Source organism: Pan troglodytes, chromosome 19, assembly GCF_028858775.2.
Source record: "Pan troglodytes isolate AG18354 chromosome 19, NHGRI_mPanTro3-v2.0_pri, whole genome shotgun sequence".
NCBI classification, from domain to species: Eukaryota; Metazoa; Chordata; class Mammalia; order Primates; family Hominidae; genus Pan; species Pan troglodytes.
In genome coordinates this window covers 60,911,631-60,937,881 of record NC_072417.2, presented here as the reverse complement: position 1 = coordinate 60,937,881, position 26,251 = coordinate 60,911,631, and the positions used below count along the sequence as shown (strand labels likewise).

Below are 26,251 nucleotides of genomic sequence, written 5' to 3'. Positions count from 1 at the left end.
GCCATTACCACCCACAAGTCTCAGCTCTGCGCTTGACCAGCTATGCAGTTTGACTGAATGACCTACTCAGCTTTCTTAGCCTCTGTTTTCCTGATAGGTAGAAATGGAGCTCATATTTATCTTGGAGGCTTGCTGGGAGCATTGCATAAGGCAATGAGTGAGAGACTCTAGTAAGGGAGCAGATGGGTTGTATCAGTGTGTGTTAGCTCTTGCCTTCTCCAGGGATATGCATTTTGGAAGAAAGATTGCTTTGCCTGCAAAATATATGCTCTCCTTTTCTTCTTGGAAGAGCATCTTCATTTTCTCTTGGGAAACCACCACTTCTCCACTCTGTTCTTGTTCAGACATGGCTGCCCCACCCCTCCTTCCCTAGGAGTGGAGCACCTGGGCAATGAGACACGTGGTGGTTGTTTCAAAAGGGCCACATACCCAAAGGTGTCAGGACTTTAGTATAAACTATTGGGAAAGAGAAATCTCTTTCTACGTAGCTTCTAAGTAGCTGCAACATGCACCTGGAGCTGTGCAGTCCATCTCATGATGATGATGGAAATATCTGCTGAGCCTGAAGCCCACGTGGTGGAATATATTGCTGAAAGATGGCAAAAAATGACCGAATCCTCGTGGCACCTCTTGGAGGCCTGACTCTGACCAGAATAAGAATTTCTGGTTACTTGGGTGAATAAATGCTTGAGTTGGGTTCCTGTTGCCTATAACCTCCAAAGTCATAGCCGATATAGCATTTGACTTCCTGAGGACTATATGCTCAGCTGCAGGAGCTGGGGAGGTAGCAAGTGTGAGGCCAGGGACAAGCAGGTGGCCCACAGTCCACTTCTATTGGGTCTTGGTGTGTTTCCACCAACCTATTGATTCCCTCTTGGAAGGGATCCCAAGTCAGGGAAGACCAGCCACTTCCAGGAAGGGGTGGGGAGGTAGGGCTGGCAGTTGATGGGGCCTGCCTTCCTTCCTTCCTTCCTTCCTTCCTTTTTTCCTTCCTTCCTTCTTTCCTTCCTTCCTTCCTTCCTCCCTCCCTTCCTTCCTCCCTCCCTTCCTTCCTCCCTCCCTTCCTTCCTTCCTCTCTCTCTCTCTCTCTCTTTCTTTCTTTTGACAGAGTCTCACTCTGTCATCCAGGCTGGAGTGCAGTGGGACGATCTCAGCTCACTGCAAACTCTGCCTCCTGGGTTCAAGTGATTCTCCTGCCTCAGCTTCCCTAGTAGCTGGGATTACAGGCATGCGTTGGTGGGATCTTTCTTAGCTGGGCAGTTGGTGCTGGGCCACTGGGTTCAGGGTCCATCTTTCTGCACGGGTCTGGTCCACCACACTGATTAGACTATTCTCCCTCAGTATACCAGGCTCTTGGAGTGTCTGAAGACACTTTTATTGCAGAAAACGTGAGCCCTGCCCTGAGAGCCAAATCTTCTGCTCATGTGTTGTCAGACACACGTCCCTGCACAGAGGTGCTTGGAATATTCTGGAGATAATAGTTTAACCCTGGTGGGGCGGGGGGGGGGGGGGTTCCATTTGGGTGCCTGAAATTCCTACTAGCAATTTGAGAACAGTAAGGTCCTTCAATTAGAGCTACTCAGTTCCCTGATAACTTACAGAGCCAGTCATTTCTCTGGGCTAAGAGCACGCTGAATGATGCTTATGTCTCCTTGAAGGAATGGGTCATTTCCCGTGGTTCCTGAGTTTCCCCAAGGGAGTCTCGCAAATTTCTTCTGGGGATTAGCTGTGTTGGTCAAGGCCCAGGCTAGAATTTGATGGCGTCTATTAGTGTTCTAGGGCTACTGTGACAAATTGCCACAAATTGGGTTGCTTGAAATAACAGAAACCTATTGCCTCACAGCCCTGGAGGCTGGAAGTCTGAAATCCAGATGTCAGCAGGGCCCTGCTCCCTCTGGAACCTGTAGGAAGATCACTTCCTGACCCCTTCCTTCCCAGTGCCTGGTGTTTTCCCGGCAGGCTTTGGTGTTCCTGAGCTCACAGCTGCATCACTCCTATCTCTGCCTCCATCATCACAGGACACATTCCCTGGGTGACTCTGTCTCCACACAGCCACCTTCTTATAGGGATGCACCTTACTCCAGTATCGCCCCATGTTAACTAGTTACATCTGCAAAGCCCCTATTTCCAGATAAGGTCACGTTCTAAGGTACTGGGGGTTAGAAAATCATACTTTTTATAGGAGAGACAGAATTCAACCTATAACACGAGGTGATTAGGGATCATTTAATGAAGGGGCATCACAGAGGTGTGGTCAGGATGAAAGAATTCCAACAAAGGACGAAGAAGCTCCCAGGGCCAGCAGCAGCCAGGAGCCATGAATGCACCTAGGCTCCAAGGGGCAAAGCGCAGGATTGGCTCCCGAGGGTAACCAGTGGTTCAGTGGCAGGTTGCAATCAAGACACTGAAGCCCGGCAGGAGACAGCTGGGGTGCTAAACACTGTAACTTCAGTCTCTCCCTGCCAGCCAGTCCCCAGTGGCTGAGCCCAGTCAGCAGCCAACAGACAAGGGCACCTATTGCAGCAGCCACAAGTGCCAGCACTGAGATGGAGCGCTCACAGCATCTGGAGGGGCAGAGACTGTCCCAGGCGCTGGCTGTGGCTATGCCCAGCTGTGTGTCTTTATCTGTGTGGTCTTCTTGCAACCACACCTAGGATGGCCCCTGAGGCTCCAAGAAGTGTTCTCTCTGTAAAGATTCTGGTATCCGGCCAGGGGCAGTGGCTCATGCCTGTAATCCCAGTACTTTGGGAGGCCGAGACGGGTGGATCACCTGAGGCCAGGAGATTGAGACCAGCCTGGCCAACATGGAGAAACCCCGTCTCAACTAAATAAAAAAAATTAGCCGGGTGTGGTGGTGGGCACCTGTAATCCCAGCTACTTGGGAGGCTGAGGCAGGACAATCACTTGAACCCAGGAGGCAGAGGTTGCAGTGAGCCGAGATCGTGCCACTGCACTCCAGCCTGGGCAACAAGAGTGAAACTCTGTCTCAAAAAAAAAAAAAAAAAGTTGTGGTCTCCTCAGAGAAGAGCCCAGATGTTAACAGTGGTTGTCAGGGCGTCTGATTGCTTTGTCTCTCTGCTTCTTTAGGTTACCCACATTTTTTAATTTTAAACATTTTGTAGATACGTGTGGTTGGGGGTGGGAGGAGAAAACCACCTGTATTTCTCTCTATGTGGAGTGTGAGGACTGCTTCACGCCTTGCAGCGTCTTGGGGGCAGTCCCTTTAAGGTCTGGGGCAGTTACTGGGGCCTAGATGCCACTCCTCCTGGGTCCCAGGAGCTAACTGCCTTTGTTCTGCCCAGAGCAGCTGTGGCTCATAGAACATAATCACCTTCAGTTTTCTCATCTGTGAAATGGGTCTGTCAGCCCTTCCAATGAATTAAGGCTGATGCGAAGATCTAATGGAATCTCGCAAGGGGAGGCCCATGGAAATTGTGAATATAATTAGGTGAGTTACTACTGCTGTGCGAAGGGTTTCCTGGCGAGATGAGCTATAAAATTGGTTTGGAGATACAGTGCCCCCTTGTGGCTATTTTTTATATTGCATGACACTTATTTATTTATTTATTTATTTATTTATTTATTTATTTATTTATTTATTTTTACCCCCACTATGTTTCAAGATAAAGATTGTGGGTTTTCATTCATAGGCCAATGAGACACCCCATCCTGAGAGCACGTCAGGGCCTGAGTGGGCACAGGGACATCTGAAATCACTAGGGAGCATTTAGTCAGAGGGAGGCCAAGGCCCATAGACAGGAAATTTCACTGCAGGGCGCTTAGGCTGCCCACCAGGTAGACTGGCCAGGTCCACCCGCAAGTCTCTGACCTCTCTCTGCTCTGGGGTATGCTCTGCCAGTTGGCAGGGGAACAGTGGAGCAGAGCCACTTAAACCGGAGAGTCCTTCGTGGGCCGTTGCTCCACGTGGCTTCTTTTGGGGAATCTCAGGTGTCTGCTGTCACCCTGCCTCAGAGTCCTCACTCTCCCAGAATGTGGCTTTCAGCGCCAGTGTGGACGATTCCAGACACAATCCCTTCCTGCCCCCCATCCCCTTGGGGGGTTCTTGGCCTGGAACTTACCTGTGACCAGGCAGAGCCCTAAAGGGAACAGGTAAGGACCCTACAGCGTGGATCTGGGTCGTGGCCACATTCTGCTGGCAGCCCACCCTTGGTGGGTCCCAGGATTGGCTGCTGTGACCCTGGCTCCAGCTGCTCCTGTCCCAAAGCTGCCATCCCTACTCTCTGGTCACCAATCAAGTTTCAGCCCTCTCCCTTCGCAATTGCGGCTCCTACCCATCCTCTGTTGGCTTCGGCCTGAGCACCCCAGTATGCCCTCCCCCGACTAACAACCTCTCACAAGACAGTTCCCTTGCAGGCTCCAGGCCTGCCTTGCCTGCTGCTTCGGTGAGCCCCTAAGTTCTGACCCGACATCCTGCCTCCACGGTAGCAGGACGGGACCACCAGGCTGGTCCTGGAGTAGGCTGAGCTCCAGGTGATCAGTGACCCTGGACATTTTTCTTTTTAAATTAAGATTTATAGATGTGCAGGCCAGGCGCGGTGGATCATGCCTGTAATCCCAGCAGTTTGGGAGGCTGAGGCGGGCGGATCGTGAGGTCAAGAGATCGAGATCATCCTGGCCAACATGGTGAAACCCTGTCTCTACTAAAAATACAAAAATTAGCCAGGCGTGGTGGCGGGTACCTGTAGTCCTAGCTACTTGGGAGTCTGAGGCAGAAGAATGGCGTGAACCCAGGAGGCAGAGGTTGCAGTGAGCCGAGACCGCACCACTGCACTCCAGCCTGGGGGACAGAGGGAGACTCCGTCTAAAAAAAAAGATTTATAGATGTGCATATGTGTACCCTATATATGTCATTTTGTAAATGATTTAGATTCAGGGAAGAAATTTTTGACCTCTTTCATCTATAAATATTAGAAAAGCTTGAGTTGTTACAATATTAGTGCAAAAAGGTACCCTACGCTTTCTGAGTGCCCAAGATTCATTTACCGTTTTTTGTTTGTTGTTTGTTTTTTCTTTTTTTGAGACAGAGTCTCGCTCCGTCACCCAGGCTGCAGTGCAGTGGCAGTGGTGTGATCCTGGCTCACTGCAACCTCCACCTCCTAGGTTCAAGAGATTCTCCTGCCTCAGCCTCCCGAGTAACTGGGATTATAGGTGCATGCCACCACACTCAGTGAATTTTTGTATTTTTAGTAGAGACGGGGTTTCCCTATGTTGGCCAGGCTGGTCTTGAACCCCTGACCTCAGGTGATCTGCTAGTCTTGGCCTCCCAAAGCGCTGGGATTACAGGCATGAGCCACCGCACCCGGCCTCATTTACTGTTTTGCATAAGAAAAAGGAGACTACACGAAGTGCCCACCTCCAAGGAGAGGATGGCGTTTTAAATGCTTTTTGCTTTGAGAATTGAAGGAAAGGCTGAAATGAGGTGGATACTTGGGCAGAGGTTCTCAGCATTTGTTAGAAGCAACGTGGAAGCTAAAATTCCAGCTTGGCTGTGTGGGTGGGGATGGTGGGGGTGGAGGTGCAGGGGAGAGCTGGGGGTGGAGTTGGGAGGGGTCTGAGGCCAATGAAATCAGTCTGGAAGACGGGCTGATTCTCACACACCCCCAACTCTAGAGCTGCTAGCCACACATGGCTGTTTAAGTTTAAATTAATTATAATTAAATAGCATTAAAAATTCAGTGTCTCAGACACAGGGCTCCGTGTTTCAAGTGCCCGGCAGCCACATGTGGCCAGTGCTGCCATGTTGGACAATGCATATTATAGAATATTTCCATCCTTGCAGCACTGTTCTAAAGGGTCGTCAAGTCCTGCTCTCGTGGGTGGAGGTGACGTGGCCAGGTCACCCTTGTATACAGTGGAGGTGGTTTTCAGACTGAGTTCCTGAGCACATACGCATACAGTGTGAGTGTGTGTATGTGGGGGTTAGAGGCATTGCAGCTCCTGTTTCCTGCTGAGTAGTCACCCTACAGAGCAGGGAAGCTTCTGGAAGTGTGTCCTGGGAATGTGGAGAACCCCAGGCTCCGTAGCTTCTGGGCTGGCTCCAGGCTATCCTCACTGTCACGGGAAGACCTCAGACAGGTGAGGGGTGTGGCTGCAGGGCGCCCCAGTGTGGAGCATAGGACAGAAGCGCCAGCACCTGCCAGAAAAACCTTTATTTCCAAGGGGTGGCCCATTTGGCCTCCTGCAGTTACCCCTCCTCCGGGACATTGAGCTTCTCCTTCACCCCACAGGCCACCACGGCGAAAAAGAACTCCGGGAAGAAGGTGCGGACGTACACGGCGGCCTTGGGGATGGGGTTGGCCATGAACACCTCTTGCTTCTTCCTCCGCACGGTGCGCATCACCTCCTCCGCCACCTCCACTGGGTGCACGCCGTAGGTCAGCTTCCTGAAAAAGACTGAAAGGCCCCAGTTGGGGGCGGGGGTTATGACCTCGGTGGGGACCCGGCTGGTCAGAGCCCTGCACGTGCACAAAGGCTGAGGGGCGGGAAGCGTGGGCTGTCCCCGGAGTCACAGGTTCCGGGCCCCCTCCGCCACCCGCGGACCGCGGCGACCAGCGGGAGACACTCCACTCTCTGCGCTTCCTTCTGCGTCTTCGTCTATAGGATGGACCTGGTTTCCTGCCCTGATAATTTTGGAGGGCGGTTACGTGTGGGGGAAGGGATGCAAAAGAGGTTAGGATCTAAGAAGGTGCCAGGTGGATTAAGGGACTGTTGTTTGTAACTGTCGTGAAGCTGTGCTTGTCAGGAGCATCCTGGAACCCCTGGTCTGCCCCCCATCTTGGATCATCTCGGTTCCTCAAGGTGGACCTAGAGCCTTGGGCAAGGTGTAGCGCCTCTACGCTTAGAGCATCCTAGAGTAGTGGCCATAGTAAGGTGCACTGATTGATAGAGGGGCTGGTTGCTATTCCAGAACCTTCAGTCCTTCCAACAACCCTAAGAGATAGGTATTGCTATTATCCCTCATTTTCTAAAATGAAAATAATAATAATAGCAATACCTATCTCTTAGGGAGGCACGAAGTGATTAAGGGATTTGCTCATATCCAACCCTCTAATACATGGCAGAGGCCGGCTTCCAGTGCAGGTGGCCTGGCTTTAGACTCTCGGCCTCCACTCTGTGCAAGGGAAAGGGGGAGCGGGAAAGTTCTTTAACCCCGAATCCAGGCCATGACATCTGGGAAACAGGCCCAGAGATAGGCAGTTGCTTGCCGAGGTGGCAGAGGAAGCTGAGTGGCTGAGCTTAGCGGGCGCATGGGCTGTAGGCTGCAGGATTCTGTCTACCGGGTGCCTCAGGCCTAAAGGTTTGGGGGCCCCGCCCTGCTGTTGGGGGTTGCTGAGCCTCCTCCACCCCCATCCCCAGACTCATGTTTCAGGAGTACCCATCTGAAGGTCATTCATGCCCCCAGTGACACCGGACTGTTCCCGAGGCCCCCAGGGGCCCCAGTTTCCCTCTGAAGTCTCACATTTCCAAATGGAAGCTTCCCAGTTTCCTTGCTCTGGATACACGTGGTACGACCGGATGAAAGTCGGGCTCACGGTGCTGATGACAACATCGTATTCCTCCACTTCGGCTCGGAGGCAGTCAAAGAAGCCCAGGGCTGCGTGCTTGGAGGCAGCGTCTGCGAGACAAACCATCCGGAGGTGGGCGCAGGACACTCCCGGCCCTGCTTCCTGGTGGGCGCATTGGAGGCAGGAGGGCCGACAGACACATTTCCTACAGGCGCAGAGCTGGGAAGATCCTCAAGAATCTGCCCCTCACTTTACAAATGAGGACAGAGAGCCCTCGGGAGTGGTGGACATAGAGCTGGAACTGAATGCAGCTTAGCCACTTGCTGGTGGTGTGATGTGATTGTGGGCAAATCACTTTGCCTCTCTGAGGCTCAGTTTTCTTATCTTTAAAATGGGGGCACTATTTCCCTTGGCAAATTACTGTGAAGATCAAATGAGAAAACATACAGAATGCTGGCACAAACATGAATTCCCCTTCCTTCCTGGGAAGGCTGATGCCTAAGAAACTTGTCCAAGGTCTGGGGCCAGCTAGTGGCTGCAGTGAGCCTGAATCACAGATATCCCCTCTCCCTTCCTGTTTCCCTTTTCCTCAGAGAGCCCGTCCAGGTAATCCACTCACCAAATCCAGTTCAAATCGTAGAAGCCATGGGCTGGGGAAAAAAGGATCATTCCAGGAGTTCCAAAAAGAATAGAGTGGACATTGCTTAGAGCTTTGGGAAGTTAGAGCCACATCTGGGGTGTGATGCACCCCAACTTCACATTTTAGGGGTGTCAGTCAGAGGCAGAAGGGGCAGAAGGTGGATGTACTGTGGTTCCTGCCACTGTACCCAGATGCCTTCAACCAGAACCCTTTCCTGGTTCCCCTGACATCATGACTAGCAAGCTTCTAGTTCTCTGCAATGAGGCCTTTTTTTTTTTTTTTTTTTTTTTTTTTTTTTTTGAGACGGGGTCTCACTCTGTTGCCCAGGCTGGAGTGCAGTGGTGCGATCTCGGCTCACTGCAAGCTCCACCTCCCAGTTTCAAGCAGTTCTCCTGCCTCAGCCTCCTGAGTAGCTGGGTTTACAGGCACGCCACCATGCCCAGCCAATTTTTGTATTTTTAGTAGAAATGGGGCTTCGCCATGTTGGCCAGGCTGGTCTTGAACTCCTGACCTCAGGTGATCTGCCCGTCTTGGCCTCCCAAAGTGCTGGGATTACAGGCGTGAGCCACCACGCCCAGCAAAACCATGCACTTTAAACGGATACATTGTGCAGTATGTGAATTACACAGCCAATACAAGTGTTACCAAAAAAAGGTCTACCAGCTTGTTTTTCATTCATCCACCATCTCCTTGATTCCTTCAGTCATTCAACAGTGAAGTCCCTGCTCTGGTGGGTGAGAAGCTGGGGACCCAGAGGTGAACAGAGGTAGCTCTGGCCTCATGGAGTCCTCATTTCACCAGTGGGGCAGACACGTGGACAGGTAACTTTCCATGTGGTGTTTTTTGTTTTGTTTTGTTTTGAGAGGGAGTCTTGCTCTGTTGTCCGGGCTGGAGTACAGTGGCTCAATCTCAGCTCACTGCAATCTCTGCCTCCCAGGCTCAAGCAATTCTCCTGCCTTAGCCTCCCGAGTAACTGAGATTATGGGTACACACCATCATGCCTGGCTAATTTTTGTATTTTTAGTAGAGATGGGTTTCACCATGTTGGCCAGGCTGGTCTCAAACTCCTGACCTCAAGTGATCTACCCGCCTCGGCCTTCCAAAGTGCTGGGATTGCAGGTATGAGCCACTGTGCCCGGCCCCATGTGGCATGGTTAATGCAGGAAAGAGGTGTGTGCCTGCAGCAGGAGGGACACATGGCAGGCTGCCTTCCCTTTCAAGTCTGTGTGCCAGGTTCTGAGCCTCAGAGCCCCCATCTCCTTGCCTGGGTGGATGGTAAGGGAACTGTGCTGGGGTGCTCAGGGACACTGAATTCCTTTTGGGTGGTCAAAAGAAACCTCTGAGCCGGCAGACCCCAGGTCACTCCCACGCCAGCTCCTTGTGTCTTTCCAAAGCCGGATTCAGAGGAAGAAGAGAATTTGGGGCCAGTCCAGGGTGGCATGGCTTCAGTTCTGACATTTACATGGGAAACTCTGTGCCCCTCAATTCCTCAGCTGCAGAGAAGCCAGACCATGACTGACGGGGGTGGAGACAGCCTTGAGAGAATTCTGAGTCCCCAATACTGTGTTTTGCAAATGTTCCCAGGAAACTTGTGCATTCGTCCTATACGGGTCAGTGGCCAAAGCGCCCATTGTCATGCCCATGCCTCATTATATTATGTCACCTCTGTGTTCCCATCACTTGGCTTTAGGCATTCAAACACTTTGTTGAATGAATGAAGGCATGAAGCAAGGAAGATGAAAAGTCACCCAGCTGCTGAAAATAACAGACAGAAAGTTTAAAAATACAAGGAGCAGTGGGGAGATTCCTAAGTGGACTGGGGAGGAGAGGAAAAGGCAGGATGTGGCAAAGACTGCTGTATGTGGCCCATTCACTCTGCCCTTCTTCCTGGGCCCCCAGGTGGACTGCACTTCCCAGCGTCCCTTGCACTTAGGTGCGACTGAGTTCTCCCAATAGGATGTGAGCAGCGGTGATGCCAGCCTGGGGACAATGGGATGTCCAATGCCAGCCTGGGGCTTTGGACATTGAGCACGGCTCCTCCACAGTCTCTTTCCTCTTCTTGCCAGCAGGGACCCAGTGGTGACCACATGGAAGATGTTGTTGATGGAATGACTTAGCATGACCCTGGGCCCCTCAGTGACCCTGTGGCATGGTGGCACCTGCTTGCCTGAGCCATTCCCATTGAGGTTACTACATGGAGGAGTAATCAAGTTTTCCCACATCACAGGCTCACAGCACCACAGGCCTAAACTAACTAAGGCATATGGAAAAAGGAAGGTAAAACACTACTAGAGGCGGTGTTATGGGTTGAATTCTGTTACCAGCCTCCGAAAATTTATATGCTGAAACCCAATACCCAGTACTCAGAATGTGACGGTATTTAGAGATATTTGAAGAGGTGATTAATATAAAATGAGGGCATCAGGCTGGCTCCTACTCTAATCTGACTGGTGCTATTGTAAGAAGAGGAAATTTGGGGCCAGGCGTGGTGGCTCACGCCTGTAATCCCAGCACTTTGGGAGGTCAAGGCAGGTGAATCACCAGAGGTCAGGAATTCGAGATCAGCCTGGCCAATATGGTGAAACCCCGTCCCTACTAAAAAATACAAAAATTAGCTGGGTGTGGTGGCGTGTGCCTGTAGTCCCAGCTACTCAGGAGGCTGAGGCAGAAGAATCTCTTGATCCTGGGAGGTGGAGGTTGCAGTGAGCCAAGACCTTGCCATTGCACTCCAGCCTGGGCAACAGAGTGAGATTCTGTCTCAAAAAAAGAAAAAGAAAAGAAGAGGAAATTTGGACATATAGGGAGGCAACAGACATGCACGTGCACAGAGGAAAGACCGTGTGGGGACACAGCAAGAAGGCAGCTGTCTGCAAGCCAGGGAGAGGGGTCCCAGAGGAAACCAGCCCTGCCGACACTTTGATCATGGACTTCCAGCCTCCAGAATAAAAAAACAAATTTCTGTTGTGTAAGCCCCAGCCTTGGTATTTTGTTACGGCAGCCTGAGCAAATTCATATAGGAACCTAGTATTTTTTTCCCTCCCTTCTTCCCTTCCACCCTTGTACCCATCAAACATTTACTGAGCCCCTAATTTGCACATGGTAGTGTGGGCCACGAATAAATGTATATGGCATGTTCCCCACCTCTTAGAACTAGCTCATCAGATGTGGAAATGGCTCCAGAATTTTTCCAGCTAGATCCCAGGAACATACACCTAGGAGTCCTTCTCCGCCTTGAACTTTTGAAAGGACACTCATATTTGGAACTGCCCCCACCCTGAATTCTGCCCCTTTCTGTTTTTCCTGGTTTCTTCCTCAGAAGGTCTCCACTGCCCTCCCATTTTGTGATGTGCACCCACCCTTCTCTTTCCCAATGGTAATCTTCCTTGACTTTCAAGGGCATCTTTGTGGAGGAAGGGGCATTGGAGCTACAACTGTGCATCTTTGTCAGGAGCGTGACCTTCACCTGGCATTGTCAGGTTCACCTAGCGCATGTCCTGCCCACATGGGAGACTGTGAGCTTCGCGGACAGAAGAAGCTTATCTTTAATATCTCAGCATCTCCCATAGCCACTTGCATGCTGTAGGTGCTCAAAAAAATAGGAACCATAGGGATGAAAGAAAATCCAGCAGATGGTGTCATCCTTGGACCCTTTCCCCTGTGACCATCTGCCTAGTCTTAGACATAACAGCTCCTGCCTTATACCATAAGACATACAACAGAAGATATCATATTTTTATCTTAGCAACTTACAAGTCGTACGGAATGGGATTCCAAACTTCCCTTGGATATTATTCACTAACACAATTTGGCCTGTTCTCCGGGAGATCATGTTGGGAAGCAGGGCTGGAAAACACAGGACAATGCATCATGGTTAAAACTTTGAGACTGAGTTAGGCAGCAGCAGGCAGACCCCTGCCCCTGGTACCCTCATCACAGGGCTCCGCTATCTCCGTGGTAATTAGATTGCAGCAGGGCAGAGATGGAATGAGTCCTGCAATCATTTATCCAGTGTTCCCAAAGCGTGGGCTGGCGAATTGCTGGGTGATTTTAAATTGGTGCTTTCCCACCAATGTGCATTTAGTGACACTGATTTCTTTTTTTTTTTTTAATGCATATTTATATTTATTTTATTTTCCTCTCAAATTTTGTTTAGATGCAGGGGGAACACGTGCAGATTTGTTACATGGGCATATTGCACTCAAGTAGTGAGTACGGTACCCAGTAGAATAGAACAGACGCTCATCTCGGTAGTAAGAACGTCATTCCCGTTTCAATTCTCCTAGTATGGAAGGAAGAAGGAAGTCTCACAATGGTTCTAGTGTGTCTTTAACGCCTCTCTTGCATATGCTAATCTTTTAACAAAGAGAGGGAAGATTCTGACGTTCTCAGGCTACCTTGGGAGAACTTAATTTGTTTAATTTTCAGGTTGCCCTTTATTTACTGAGAATGAAAGAGTTTTTAAATTTATGTTGGTTTTATACAGATTTCCTCCTAAAGTGAATTTAATTTAAAAATGAGAAAATTCAGAGAAAGGTATTAAATTAATAATAGTATAGGCGGAATGGGGATATGGCAAAAAATGAAAAGACAATACTCAAAGGGTCAACTTTCAGAATGATCTGGGAAACCCAGCACCTCCATGTTAAAATGGACAAACTGAGCCGGGTGCAGTGGCTCATGCCTGTAATCCCAGCACTTTGGGAGGCCGAGGCGGGTGGATAACGAGGTCAGGAGATCGAGACCATCCTGGCTAACACGGTGAAACCCTGTCTCTACTAAAAAAAATACAAAAAATTACCCGGGCATGGTGGCGGGCGCCTGTAGTCCCAGCTACTCAGGAGGCTGAGGCAGGAGAATTGCTTGAACCTGGGAGGTGGAGGTTGCAGTGAGCCGAGATAGCGCCACTGCATTCCAACCTGGGCAATAGAGGTGAGACTCCATCTCAAAAAAAAAAAAAAAGAAAGAAAGAAAGGAAAAAAACCAAGATGGACAAACTGAAGTCCAGCACTAGGGACTAGACCCAGGGTCCTTAGTGAGTTAGAGGGCTAACCAGGAGGAGAAACCAGTTCTGGCCCTTTTCCACTCCACTTTCTTGGTTCGTTGCTTTGATGCCAGTGAAGTCTCCGTTAAAGGTTGGTAGCTGACACACTGGTGCTGGCCTGTTTGCTGTGTCCACAGGGACTGGACTGGAAGAAGCTGTTATCTCTGGGACACCATTCTAGAAGCTCTGGAAAGTCATCTTTCTGCCCCAAATGGGTCTTTCTCTTCATCTGTCTTAGTACTCAGAATCCTATTGTTAGAGGTACCCAGCATGGGAGCTGGTTGTAGAGAAGGTAGTTGCAAGATCAGGCTAGATCTCAGACCTTGCCAGGACACCCCACTCCCTAAATGGAGGCGTTCTCCACATTACATTCCCCCTGAGCTTCTGCTTTGATAAACTTTTATTTTTTTGGAGAGCAGGGGCTTTAACTTTTCTTTTTTTTAGACAGTCTCGCCCTGTCTAAAGCTGGAGTGCAATGGTGCGATCTCGGCTCACTGCAACATCAGCCTCCCGGGTTCAGACGATCCTCCTGCCTTAGCCTCCTGAGTAGCTGGGATTACAGACACCTACCACTATGCCTGGCTAAGTTTCGTATTTTTAGTAGAGACGGGGTTTCACCATGTTGGCCAGGCTGGTGGTCTCGAACTCCTGACTTCATGATCTGTCAACTTTCCATTCTACTCTATGGTCATTTCCAGCCCCGCTTCCCAGGCTTCAGACCTGCGTTTGAACTTGATGGTGAGAAATCTGCACCTGGGTATCTCCTAGGCCCCTCAGACAGGTTCACGTAGGAATCACCATCTTACTCATTAAAGGGAGACAGCCTCCTGCCTTTCCCTGTTTCTGTGAAGGGGTTGACAGAATACTGGGTCTCTTGTAGTCTGGTGATAAGCCCTTTTTCTTCTTCATTTCTGAGGACAGAATCTTTACCTTTGACCAACTGTAATGGCTAGAAGCAGATCAACCCCAAGGTTGATATAGCAGAATGTACACGATTGTTGAGACAATCGTTGGAGGATGAGACAATTTTTCAGAGACGTCGAATTGGAGGGAAGCCATGGATGTAAGGAGAGAGAAGTAAAAGGGCAAAGCTTGGGTGGGGAGAGGGGTTTCACAGAGATGGTGGTTGAAATATACCAATCAGATACTTCCTGAGTTGCTTTTTCTTCATAAACACTTACAATGGGAATGGTGAAAGCTTTCACCCAATAGGTAGGGAATTTTCTGAGGGGACTGGGGAATTCCATATAGAATAGGATGACTGTCTGGCTAATTAACAGAGCCCTCTGTAGAATCTGGTGGCCCAGATACCCATGAGAAAGTTAAACTCACGAGACCTTTCGTCAATGTGATGGGGCCAAAGTAATTGGCATCCATGATCTTTTTGTCGAGCTCCAGAGAAATCTTATGGGCAGGCCCCTTCACCTTCACACTGGCATTGTTGATGAGGATGTCCACACAGCCATAGCAATCCAGGACTTCTTTTGCCACATCTGGGACACAGCTGATGTCTGAGAGGTCCAACAGGACCAGCTTTGGGGTGAATGTCTGCTGAACCAATGAGAGAGTCAGGGTATGTGTGAGATCTCCTCCCTCTTGCAGACCTTGGGAGCCCTCGATCTAAAAGCCACCCATTTTGAAATTCAAAGATAATGAAATGACTGAAAAAAAAAAAAAAAAAAGACGAAGAAGCAGAGATGATTCTGGGATGGAGGATATTGCCAGATAATTCATACTTGGGGACCAGGGCAAAAACAACAACAAATCTTGACATGAATATGCAGCGATAAGTCTAAACTCTTGGCCAGGGTTCCAGAACTGATAAATGAATATTGCCCTTCACAGCAGTCCCTTTGCAGGGTTGCACTGACTCCAGTGGTGACATCATTACTTTTAACATTCCTGAGCTCCTTTGTGGAAATTGCTTTTCAACCTGGCTTGCAAGTTGAAAAAAAAAAATCTATCACAGTACTTAATAGCCATATTTTAAAAAACTAAAATCATACACCCAACACAATATTTTTGAAGTACCTACTATGTGCCAGGCTCTGTGTTTAGCCAGATACTTGCTGCATCAAGACTCTATTGATCTAGGGATGTGTAGGAGGGTGGACAGATGGGAAAATTGTTGACACCAAGGGGTAAATGCAATCCCAGTGTTCGACAAAGACTAGTCCTGAGATATGCCCTTGAAGAGAGGGTTCTGTAGTCAAATTTGTTTGGGAAACATAGGCTGTTCTCCAAGTTCTTCTTGGAGATACACAGTGCACATTGGCATATTAAAGGCTCTGAAAAGTCCTGCAGTGAAGAAACTGGACAAGCTTAGCTTAACTCAGTGTTTCTCACACAATTGACCGCAAACCCTTGCTTTTACCCAGTGCCTAATCACATCCCTAGAAACACACTTTGGGGCATTCTGTTGTCCTGTTTGATTCATCTCCTCAAATATTAGACTTACCTCCGAATTACTTTGAGCCAGCAAATGCAACCTCAAAGATAAAGATTAGAAAAATATATCCTGAAGGGAGCTCCAAAGACAGTCCCCTGACCAGTGCTCCAGAAAAACCTTTGGAAACTGCAGCCTTTTTGAAATAAGTGTTCACTTCCTGGGAGAGTTCTTGGGAAGGGATCTCATTTATCTGGTTTCTTTGATGGAGATATCGGTTCAGGTATTAAAAAAAAAGACTGTTTTTGTAATCATAGTCCATATCTGTAACATCCTCTGTCTTCTGGATCCTTGTTGAGTTTGAGTTACATAGGGTCAGGGCAAGGAGCTGTGGCTACAGAACATGATTTTGTCATGGTGGGTGGTCAAAACAAGTCAACCCTTTATGAATGGCAAACATGCCTATGTCAAGGTCATTGGGTTCATTGCCTCACATTCCCCAGAGCAATCACCAAGTTTCCTCCACTTGGTCCAAGAGCTGGTCCTGAACGATCAATGGAGGCTGGGAGTTCCCAGGAGTTACCCACGCCTACTGCTAGAAGACCTTACCTTGCTGGGGTCAGCCACACTGATCAAGGCATCATATAGGTTCTCTAGCCTCTCCCAGTTCTTTCCACACAGCACCAGCCTTGCCCCACCTGTGTGGAACACCCGAGCACACTCTGTGGGGAAGAAGGAAACAGGGCAGGGCACACTGTGTGGATGGAGCCACTGATAGTGAACCCCCTCTCTTGGGAACTCATGAATTCAAAAAACTCAGAAGGCTTAGCACCACGAGGTCCTTTAGGGGTCACTTCATTGAACTCCCTCCCCGGGCTGGAATTTTTGTCATTTCCAGCCTCCGCTTAGTTGCTTCCGTGAAAGTGAGCTCATAGTGGAGTGAGACAACTACTCCTTTGTTAGAAAGTTCTGATTATTGGAAATTCTTCCTTACACTGAACAGAAGGATGAACCTGCCCACCTGGTCCCCCAGGACCGCAGCCCTAGAGATATCTCAATCTAAAGATAATGGAGACAAACCACCATGTTTTTTCAAATCAAATGTCACCAGTTTCCTCCACATTTTCTCTGGGGATAGACACCTCAGCCAGGGTTCTTTTTATTGAAAAAGTAAACCTACTTTCTGTCTAATTAATTTTCCTCTGGACTGATTCCTGACTCACCCAATATAGCACTTTCTCAACTAAGTGTTACCTGGTAGACATACAGAATTCTTGTGTAGCAATACCGATGATACTTAAAAGCAATAGAAGCTCACAGATTTGGAGAGTTTGCTTGCTGTAGGAACTGTGGAAAGATATGTACATATCTCTTACATATCTCTCTAGTTCATTTAATACTCACAATAACCTTATGAGACAGTATCTTTAGGTTGGGTTCCTAGGAAGCAGACTCTGAGACAAGGATTCGGGTGGCCAGGATTTACTGAGGGCTTGCTCTTCAGAGACAGCCTATCGGGGAGTGAGGTCATGGGATAGGGGCCAGGAGAGGATGTGGTCTCAGGAAAGTCTAGCTTTGGTTTGATCCAGGAAAGACTCTGGAGTCTAAACTCCATTGCAGAGCTGGAGGCAAGAGGATCGGCCTTTGTACACCAGTGTCAATCAGTCACTGATATGGGCTGCCCTCTCTGGGGGTGCGTGCATAGGCTGTGTAACTCCTAGGTAGGGCAGCGTCCACTGGCAGAGGACAAGTCTTTGGGAAAGGAGGCATCTGCACGCCATTTGCAATCTGCATGCCATTTGCAGCCAACTCTTCATCCAGGGATCTGGAAGAGGCACCAACAGCACCTACTGCAGGGAAGAACCTATCATTGTCTCATTTACACCATGAAGTAGTGGACTCAGACTGGCTGGGAACACGGAAGGACAGCCTGGCAGCCTGGTGCCCAGTGGAGGCTGAATATCCCGAGTGTTGTGGCCTCCAAGTGAACTCAGGGTTGTGTGATTTTCTCCAGCAGGGCCAAGAAGCCTGCTGCAGGTGGAGAGAAGGGACCTGGTGCACAGGACAGTTGGCCGGGGCTTGGTAAGTGGGCATCATGGACAGGGAAACTGTGGTATTGGAGAGATGGAGGAATTGAGATGCTGGACTATGAAGTCTAAATCAGGTGGGAGCAGGAGTGAAGGCAGAAAAGGCCAAGAGAGGACCCAAGCAGAGAGCTGTGGGGATAAGAGGTCTCCATGAGGCCTGAAAACAGGTGTACTGGGCATCCCTGAGAGAGCTGGGAGGAGGGCTCTAGGAGAGCTCAGTCTGCTGACAGAGGGAAACCCGAATCCAGAAGTAACTGGGTTAACAATGTCACCTTGAATTGTTAGGGCTGCAGAGAAGGGAAGATTCCTCTCAATGCAAGTGTTTTATTGAGAAAGAGGCTGTCCGTGATGAGTCTGGATGACAAAATTCAATAAAGATGTCAATTTGTCTCCAAGTTAAATTGATCCAGTAAATCAGGATCCCAACGGGTTTTGGGAAATGACAGAAAGATCCTACACTTTATATGTCATATTTTGCACACTTTAATTTGAATACTCAATATGAAGGAAAGCAAAGAACATGTTGAAAAACAGTTGTTAAAATATATTGTAAAACTACAGAAATTAAAGAGTTAGCAGTTCAAGTCTAGATAGAAATATTGATAATAAATAGAGTCAGGTATTGAGGAGAATTTAGTGTATGATAAAGTTAACATGTTGAGCCAATGGGAAAAGAATGTATTACGTAAAAAGTGGGAGCTGGGCGTGGTGGCTCATGCCTGTAATTCCAGCACTTTGGGAGGCCAAGGTGAGCAGATCACTTGAGGTCAGGAGTTGGAGACAAGCCTGGCCAACATGATGAAACCCCGTCTCCACTAAAAATTCAAAAATTTAATCCCAGCTGCTTGGGTGGCTGAGGAAGAAGAATCTCTTGAACTCAGGAGATGGAGACTGCAGTAAATTGAGATCATGCCACTGCACTCCAGCCTTGGCAACAGAGTGAGACTCTGTTTTTTTTGTTTTTTTGTTTTTTTTTAAAAATGGTATTTGAATACCTATCTGGGAGGGAAAAAAAGCTGGATGCATTACACCAAAACATACTAAATAGTGAAATATAAAAACATAACCAAAACAGAAATAGAAGAAGATAGAGATGAATATATACCCTTGCACTGGGGAGGACTCCTGAGCATCCATTGAAAGAAAAAAAATCCTAATAGAAATGATTTATAGATTTTACCCTTTTAAAAAAAAACCTTCTTGGCTGGGTGTGGTGGCTCACACCTGTAATCCCAGCACTTTGGGAGGCCAAGGCGGGCAGATCACGAGGTCAGGAGATCGAGAACATCCTGGCTAACACGGTGAAACCCCGTCTCTACTAAAACTACAAAAAATTAGCCAGGCATGGTGGCGGGTGCCTGTAGTCCCAGCTACTTGTGAGGCTGAGGCAGGAGAATGGCGTGAACCCAGGAGGCGGAGCTTGCAGTGAGCTGAGATTGCGCCACTGCACTCCAGCCTGGGGAACAGAGTGAGACTCCATCTCAAAAAACAAAACAAAACAAAACAAAAAATCTTACAGCAAAACAAAAACGAAAACAAAAGACACCCATAAGTAAAGGACAAGACAAATTTAGAAAAAGTGTTTATAATCTATATGTCAGAAAAGGGTTAATTTGATATGTGAAGAACTCTTACAAATCAATTAGAAAAAAGATAAAGTTGCTAATAAAGAAATTGGTTAAGGAGATGAGTAAGCAACTCACAAAAAAAGTATCAAGATACAGAAGATGAGTCAATACCAGTAATACATAAATGCAAACTAAAACATGGGGCTAATTTTAATCTATCAGATAATCAAAAACAAAATTGGAAATAGTCTTGGCCACATTCTTGGCCACTGTGAATAACAATTTTGAAGCCCTAACAATTGATGTTGCAGAAATTGGTCTATTGACATGGAACGAAGTTCACAATAGAGTAAGTTTAAAAATAATTTTAAAAAAGATTCCAAACAGTGTGTTGAATACGATGCCATAACGCTGGGTTGTGTGTTTATGTATGTAATAGAATAGTAAATCTACATATCTATATGTAAAAATAGGTTACATTAGAAGTTTAACTGAGGCACTGAGATCCAATAGATATAAATTCCTAAGTTAGATGCCAGTCCAAGATGCTGACTTTCAAAGGAAATTTTAAAAACATGTCATATGAAGTTCAGTTCCCTTTACCCACAAATAGGACACGAATGAATCGAAGGAGAGGAGGAATAGCGGGGACTTCGAAGGAGGATCCCCTGGAAAGAATGTTAGGTGAGTTTTCGCCCACGGGCCCAGGCTGGGGCTGTTTTCCATTGCCTCCATCCCAGAGTGAAGGGCACAGGAGGAATCTACAGAACAGCACAGTTCCCCGCAGCCAGGAGCCCAGCTTCATGTCTCATGGGCAAGATCCTGGGCTCAGCCAATGCCCTGAGGGCAGAGAAAAGGAAAACTGGGACCTCTTCATTGGGGGTGGCCTGCAGAGCCAAAGAAGTCACAGCCACCAATGGCCAAGGTAGGTCATGAGTTGGTTGAGAGCTCGTCTGAAGACTGCCCAAGAGGACCTCTCAGAAGGGCAGTGGAACTCCAAAGGACAGGGTTGGTGGGGAGTAGACTGCCCGGGAACCAGGAGCTAAGGAGGGATTGAGTGAGTGGAGAAAAAACCCACACCTCCCATTTCACAGAAATGAATAATCCTAGGGAGGCCTCTGAAAGGCACATGAAAGTGCCCACGAGAGAAAGATTCAGACCCAGTTTTAGACATGTGCCAGGCCCATGGACCTTGAAGCCATCTTATAGCACTGTCAGTCGGGTGAGAGTTTTTCTCGCTCTCCTATCTTGTCTCCTTCCAGTCCCTGAGGCCCTAGAAGCCTCAGAAACAGCAGGAAGCTTCCCTCTAACTTGCACTAGCTGCGGGGAGGAGCAGAGAGGGGGAAAGAAAGTTCGAATTCAATGAAAATGGACATGTTATCAGGTATTAGACTGGGCATCCCAATTCCAGAATCAATGCTCTGTTTCGGGACCCACCATGACGGAAGGATTTTGCATAATCTAATAGTAATCAGAGGCCGGGTGCGGTGGCTCACGCCTGTAATCCCAGCACTTTGGGAGGCCGAGGCGGGTGGATTACCTGAGGTTAGGAGTTTGAGACCACCCTGGCTAACATGGTGAAACCCCGTTTCTACTAAAAATACAAAAAATATTAGCCAGGCATGGTGGCAGGTGCCTGTAATCCCAGCTACTCCGGAGGCTGAGGCAGGGGAATCGCTTGAACCCGGGAGGCTGAGGTTGCAGTGAGCTGAGATAGTGCCACTGCACTCCAGCTTGGGCAACAAGAGCAAAAGTCCGTCTCAAATAATAATAATAATAATAATTAATCAGAAAAGTCAGGAACCGCCTGATTTTTTTTTCTCAAGCTGCAGAGGAAGGACTCTCCCCTCTGAATAAATTTGAGGTGTACTGTCTCACGACACCCTTGATTCATGCTCGCTCATGACTGGTTACTCACATAAGCATCCCCCTGAAAGGAAATGAAGGATGTGTTCACACAGGATGCCCCCAAGCACGTGGGGTTCTAGGTGTGTTTTGTGTTCTTTTTACTTAAAAAAAAATTCTTTTAAATATACGTGGCTTTTATAACAGAATTCACTAACAGAAACTTCCGTGGACAGCAGAAAGTCTAGTCTTTCTGCATTTCAGCTGTCATTCTGGAGCAGAATGATGGTTGGATATTACAAATGAGAGAAGTGAGGTTCAGGGGGTTGAAATGAATCACCCGGAGTCCCACAGTTGGCCAGCAGGGAAGCCAGGATGTGAACCCCAGGAGTCTGACATCCAGATGGGGAGTAACGCATTCTCCACACTAGGCTCCTCTTGGCCAATGCCCACTGCTGAGAAAGGGACACGTTGAGGGTGCATTTTCACTCCTCGCTCCCTCCCTCTCTTGATGATGAGCATCTATTTTTTTTTTTGAGATGGAGTTTCATTCTTGTTGCCCAGGCTGGAGTGCAGTGGCGTGATCTCAGCTCACTGCAATCTCTGCTTCCCAGGTTCAAGTGATTCTCCCGCCTCAGCCTCCTAGGTAGCTGGGATTACAGGCGTCCACCATCATGCCCGGCTAATTTTTGTATTTTTAGTAGAGACGGGGTTTCACCATGTTGGCCAGGGTAGTCTCGTACTCCTGACCTCAGGTAATCCCCCTGCTTTGGTCTCCCAAAGTGCTGGGATTACAGGCATGAGCCACTGCACCTGGCCAGAGCATCTATTTGCAGCAGGGCACTGGAGTAGGTGAGCGGCCTGTGAGCAGGAGCCAGATCAAACCTCTGGCCTTGGCCTTGTTAGAACAGACAGCTAGGAGCATTCTTCCCCATCACTCCATTTCCCTTCTCCACTGACACCTTGCCTTGCCCAGGTGTGCCTGGGAGGCTGGAGCCCAGTGGCATGCTCAGTGCCTCGGTGCTACTGCAGCCAAGCCTAGAGGCGCCGCTCCTGAAGAAGTCATTTCTGCTGAAACCAGGCCTTTGGTATACCCAGGTGTCCTTATTTCTATTCTTTTATCAGCTCAGCAGGTATCTCGCATCGAGCACTTTGGTACCAGGCTTTTCTTTTTCATTCAATAAGCATAAATTGAGCCCTTCTTTCTGTATTTCATCAATGTCAGATGCCATCGATGATGAGCTGTTGCTTGATTTCAGAGATAATAAATGACTTTTAATTTTAATTTTTTTGGGACAGGGTCTCACTCTGTCGCCCAGACTGGAGTGCAGTGGTGTGATTTCAGCTCCCTGCAACCTCTGCCTCCCGGGCTCAAACGATCCTCCCACCTCAGCCTCCTGAGTAGCTGGGAATGCAGGCACATGCCACCACACCCGGCTAAGTTTTACATTTTCTGTAGATATATGGGGGTCTTACTATGTTGCCCAGGCTGGTCTCAAACTCCTGAGTTCAAGCGATTCACCTACCTCGGCCTACTAAAAGTGTTGGGATTACAGGCGTGAGCCACAGCAACATTTTAAAGGTTGGCCTATGGGGATTGTAAGATGCTATGGATGGAAAGACAATCAGTCTGATTTCAGAAATGTTTAAAGGACAGAAACTGCACCTTTGAGGTGATAACACACAGGCAGGGCTGACGTTCAGCTGTATCCTCTGAAGCAGCTCAAGTGCAGGGGTTGGCTATTCTGATAGCCATTCTTTTTTAAAAATAAATAAATTAATTAATTTTTTGAGATGGATTCTCACTCTGCCACCCAGGCTGGAGTGCAGTGGCATGATCTCGGCTCACTGCAACCTCCGCCTTTGGGTTCAAGCAATCCTCCTGCCTCAGCCTCCCAAGTAGCTGGGATTACAGGCAAGAGCCCCCATGCCCAACTAATTTTTGTATTTTCAGTAGAGACGGGGTTTTACCATGTTGGCCAGGCTGGTCTCAAACTCCTGACCTCAAGTGATCCACCCGCCTCAGCCTCCCAAAGTGCTGGGATTACAGGCGTGAGCCACCGTGCCTGGCCTTGATTGTCACTCTTGCTGCAGACACAGTGGGTACAAGGTGACAGGATTCCCCGCTTGGCCAAATCCTGGAGGTTTGGAGCGAGGGCTAGATGCCCCAGTCTTTGTCTGTCTGTTTGATTTCCCTAGTAAACAACTTGGTGCGGCACTCCCTGCTGCTCCCGATGGCACCCATGGGGTTCGTGAGGTTCCATGGCACCAGGGTGTGCAGCGGCTGTGCACAGCCTGCACCATCCACTTGGTGCCCTGGACTTGAGACATGCAGCAATGGGAGCCCGGAATCACTGCCGTCAGCAGCGTGGGGAGCTAGGCATTTATTTAAGGTCACACACGTCCAGCATCTCAAGTTACCGCTAAGTACTGGGACTTTATTTTTTTCTTCTTTGCATTTCTTTCCAGGGTGGGTCAATGAGATATAGTAAAAAAAGAACAGTGACAGTAGACATGACAAGCTAGGCCATGAGGTCCTGCAAAGGCTGTTTCCCTCATGAGATGTATTTCCTGGGTGCCTGATTTGCATCACGTGTGACTACAACTGAATGAGGTGTTTTAAAAATGAATGAGATGATTAAAACAAACACACATCTCTCAACGATCAGTAAAACTGTATTTCTACCTAATAAGACACAAAACTAGCAAGGCTACAGAAGAACTGAGCAACCTCCCCAACAAACAGGATCGAATCCACATTTGTAGGACAACGGCAGAACGTACATTCTTGTCAAGCACTCGCAGAACCCATATCGAGATAGGTCATAAGACAAACCTCAGCACATTTAAAAGAATCGAAATCATACAGAGCGTATTCTCCAACCATGTTGGAATCAAGCTGGAAAGCAATAAAACAAATTTGCAAGAACACACTTATCCAAATGAGGGCCTTCCCTGATCACATGTCACTTTTAGAGGTTATTCATTAAATACACATTTTCTGAGGATGTCAACCAAGCATTGAGCTAGGTGCTGAGGCTGCCTGGGTGAACAAAACACAGGCTCCAGCACCAGGAAGCCTGTATCTAGTGGACCCACTGAGAAACACACAGATACAGCATGAGAAATACACTAATGTGGTATGCACTTACAAGGGGCCAGTTAAGAAGCTGGTCCACAAGGACCATTCAAGAGGAAGGAGCGGTTAAGGTGTCAGGACAGGCTCCAGGGTAGAGGCCGTATCAGGGATCGCATATTAGCAGCCTGGTGCAATGCCAGACAAAGGTGCACTATTTGGAGAGCAAATTTTTCGCAAAGCCTTCTGTTCTGAATAGCTTTAGGTGGGCATCTCTTTTCTATCTCTCCAGGGAGGCACACTCCCTGTTGTCTTTTGTCTGGTCTGATTGACAGATGTGTGTGCCCTGGCTTGCCCTTGAAGAAGGAGTTTGAGTTTGTGTACCTCGCTCCCTTTTCATACAGGATATCCTCTCTGGGAATTGTTTGTGAGACTCATCTAGGGGCCACTTAGCCTAGTCTATCTGCCTTATGCTTTGTTTTTTATCTTACAAGATGGACCTGGGTCGATCACCCACTGAAAACTAAGCCATCCTCAAAGCGTGCGGATTGGCTCCCATTGGGATGCCGAAGAGGCTAAGCAGCAGGCTCTGAGAAAATTCTCAGGGAGGTTACAAACGTTCTCACGATGGCAGCACTATGAGAGTAAGTGCCCAGCCCCCCAGAGGGACTCTCGGGGCAATGCTCAGGACATAATGGACTCAATGGACACTTACTGAGTTACTAATGAATGTTTGGCTGTGTGGGATCTATGCTCTATTAAAAATAATAAAAACAGCAGCAAAAGTTGCACTAACTATGTAACATATAAAGTTGTACTACCATTGTCTGGAAGGATAGAGTCAGAATCTTGCAAACTTAAGGACAATTACGGCCCCTCATGTCATAGATGTAACCAGCAGAAGGGCCTCTCTGAGGTGATATAATTCAGGGGTTGCAAATGCAAATGCCTTCAATGCCAGAAAGTGTAATGATTGAAAGAATCAGGCCAAGTGTGATGCAATAGGGATGGGTGGGGTGTGTGGCCCACTAGCGTGGGCATGTTTTGCCTATATGTGTTCATGATCATCATTACTAACCCTTGAGTGATATCCACTGTAGCTCCAGGTACTGTTCTAAGTGCTATCCATCTATGAACTCGTTTATTCCTCACAATGGCAGCATGAGGTAGAGACTGCTGTTATCCTTGCCTTACAGATGAGAAGTTTAAGGCAGAGAAGTGAAGTAACCAGCTAGTCATTGCTGGAGCCAGGAACTGAACCCAGCTCCTGAGTCTGGGCTCACAACCAGTACATTGCCCCAGCTAAAGGCTTTGCATTTTCAAAATTTCTGGAAACCCCATGAAGCCAAAACAAATCACATCTGCAGACCAATTTTAGTCCTTAGGCTGTGAGTTTGCAACCCTAGATATTCCACCACCCTCATTTATCAGGAATCTGCAGCCTCCAAAAGATGGGAAACTTGCTGGTTAATGATAGAAGCTGGGAGAGAACACAGGATTGATCCCCTCCCACCGAGCAGGTTTGCCCACACAGCGCCCTGCCGCCCTGCCACCCTGCCATCCTGCCAGTCCCTGGGGGCAGAAATGGGCACAGGTGGGAGCAAAGCCAGCTTACCCTTGCCCAGTCCTGAGATGGCATCGGTGATCACCACCACTTTGTTCTGCACAGCTGACTTTGACCACAGCCTGGACACCTCTTGGTAAATGAAGAGGAGGCCGCTGATTCCCAGCAGCAGCAGGGGGAGCATCAGCATGGCCATGACTCCCATCTTGTTCTGGGGGACAACGGAGTAAAAGGGGATTGGCTTTGCAAAGAGACGCTGATCAGGACTCCCAGGGCAGGGGGAGGCCCAAGGCTGCAGGGAGCTCAGCTCTGTGCAAGCCTCCAAGCTGAACACCCAGTGGGCGTGCTAATCCCCAAATGTTCAACAAATAGGAAATTACTCACAGTGTCTCCGAAAGCAGACCGAATCCAGGGGGCCTGCCCTCCCCAGTGGTTAATTACAAACTTAATTAAAATGGGTCTGCATTTTTGGAAGAAAATCCATGTGTTAAGGCCACTTGCTTGGGCCCTAATGGTTA

At 48.4% G+C, this 26,251-nt stretch overlaps 1 protein-coding gene across 2 annotated transcripts; it reads right to left on the bottom strand.

The window, feature by feature from the left end:
- Positions 1-6,155: 6,155 nt before the first annotated feature.
- On the bottom strand, positions 6,156-26,251 carry DHRS7C (dehydrogenase/reductase 7C). Of its 2 annotated transcripts, none has more exons than XM_511842.8 (7): positions 26,118-26,251; positions 25,785-25,944; positions 16,203-16,315; positions 14,545-14,758; positions 11,917-12,009; positions 7,481-7,636; positions 6,156-6,414 (listed from the first exon to the last, which is right to left on the bottom strand). In XM_511842.8, the coding sequence occupies exons 2-7, from the start codon at positions 25,936-25,938 to the stop codon at positions 6,206-6,208; spliced, it is 939 nt and encodes a 312-aa protein (XP_511842.4). In that variant the 5' UTR covers positions 25,939-25,944; positions 26,118-26,251; the 3' UTR covers positions 6,156-6,205. The 2 variants fall into 2 exon arrangements, with proteins under 2 accessions (XP_511842.4, XP_016787885.1); XM_016932396.3 differs by having other exon boundaries at positions 14,545-14,755.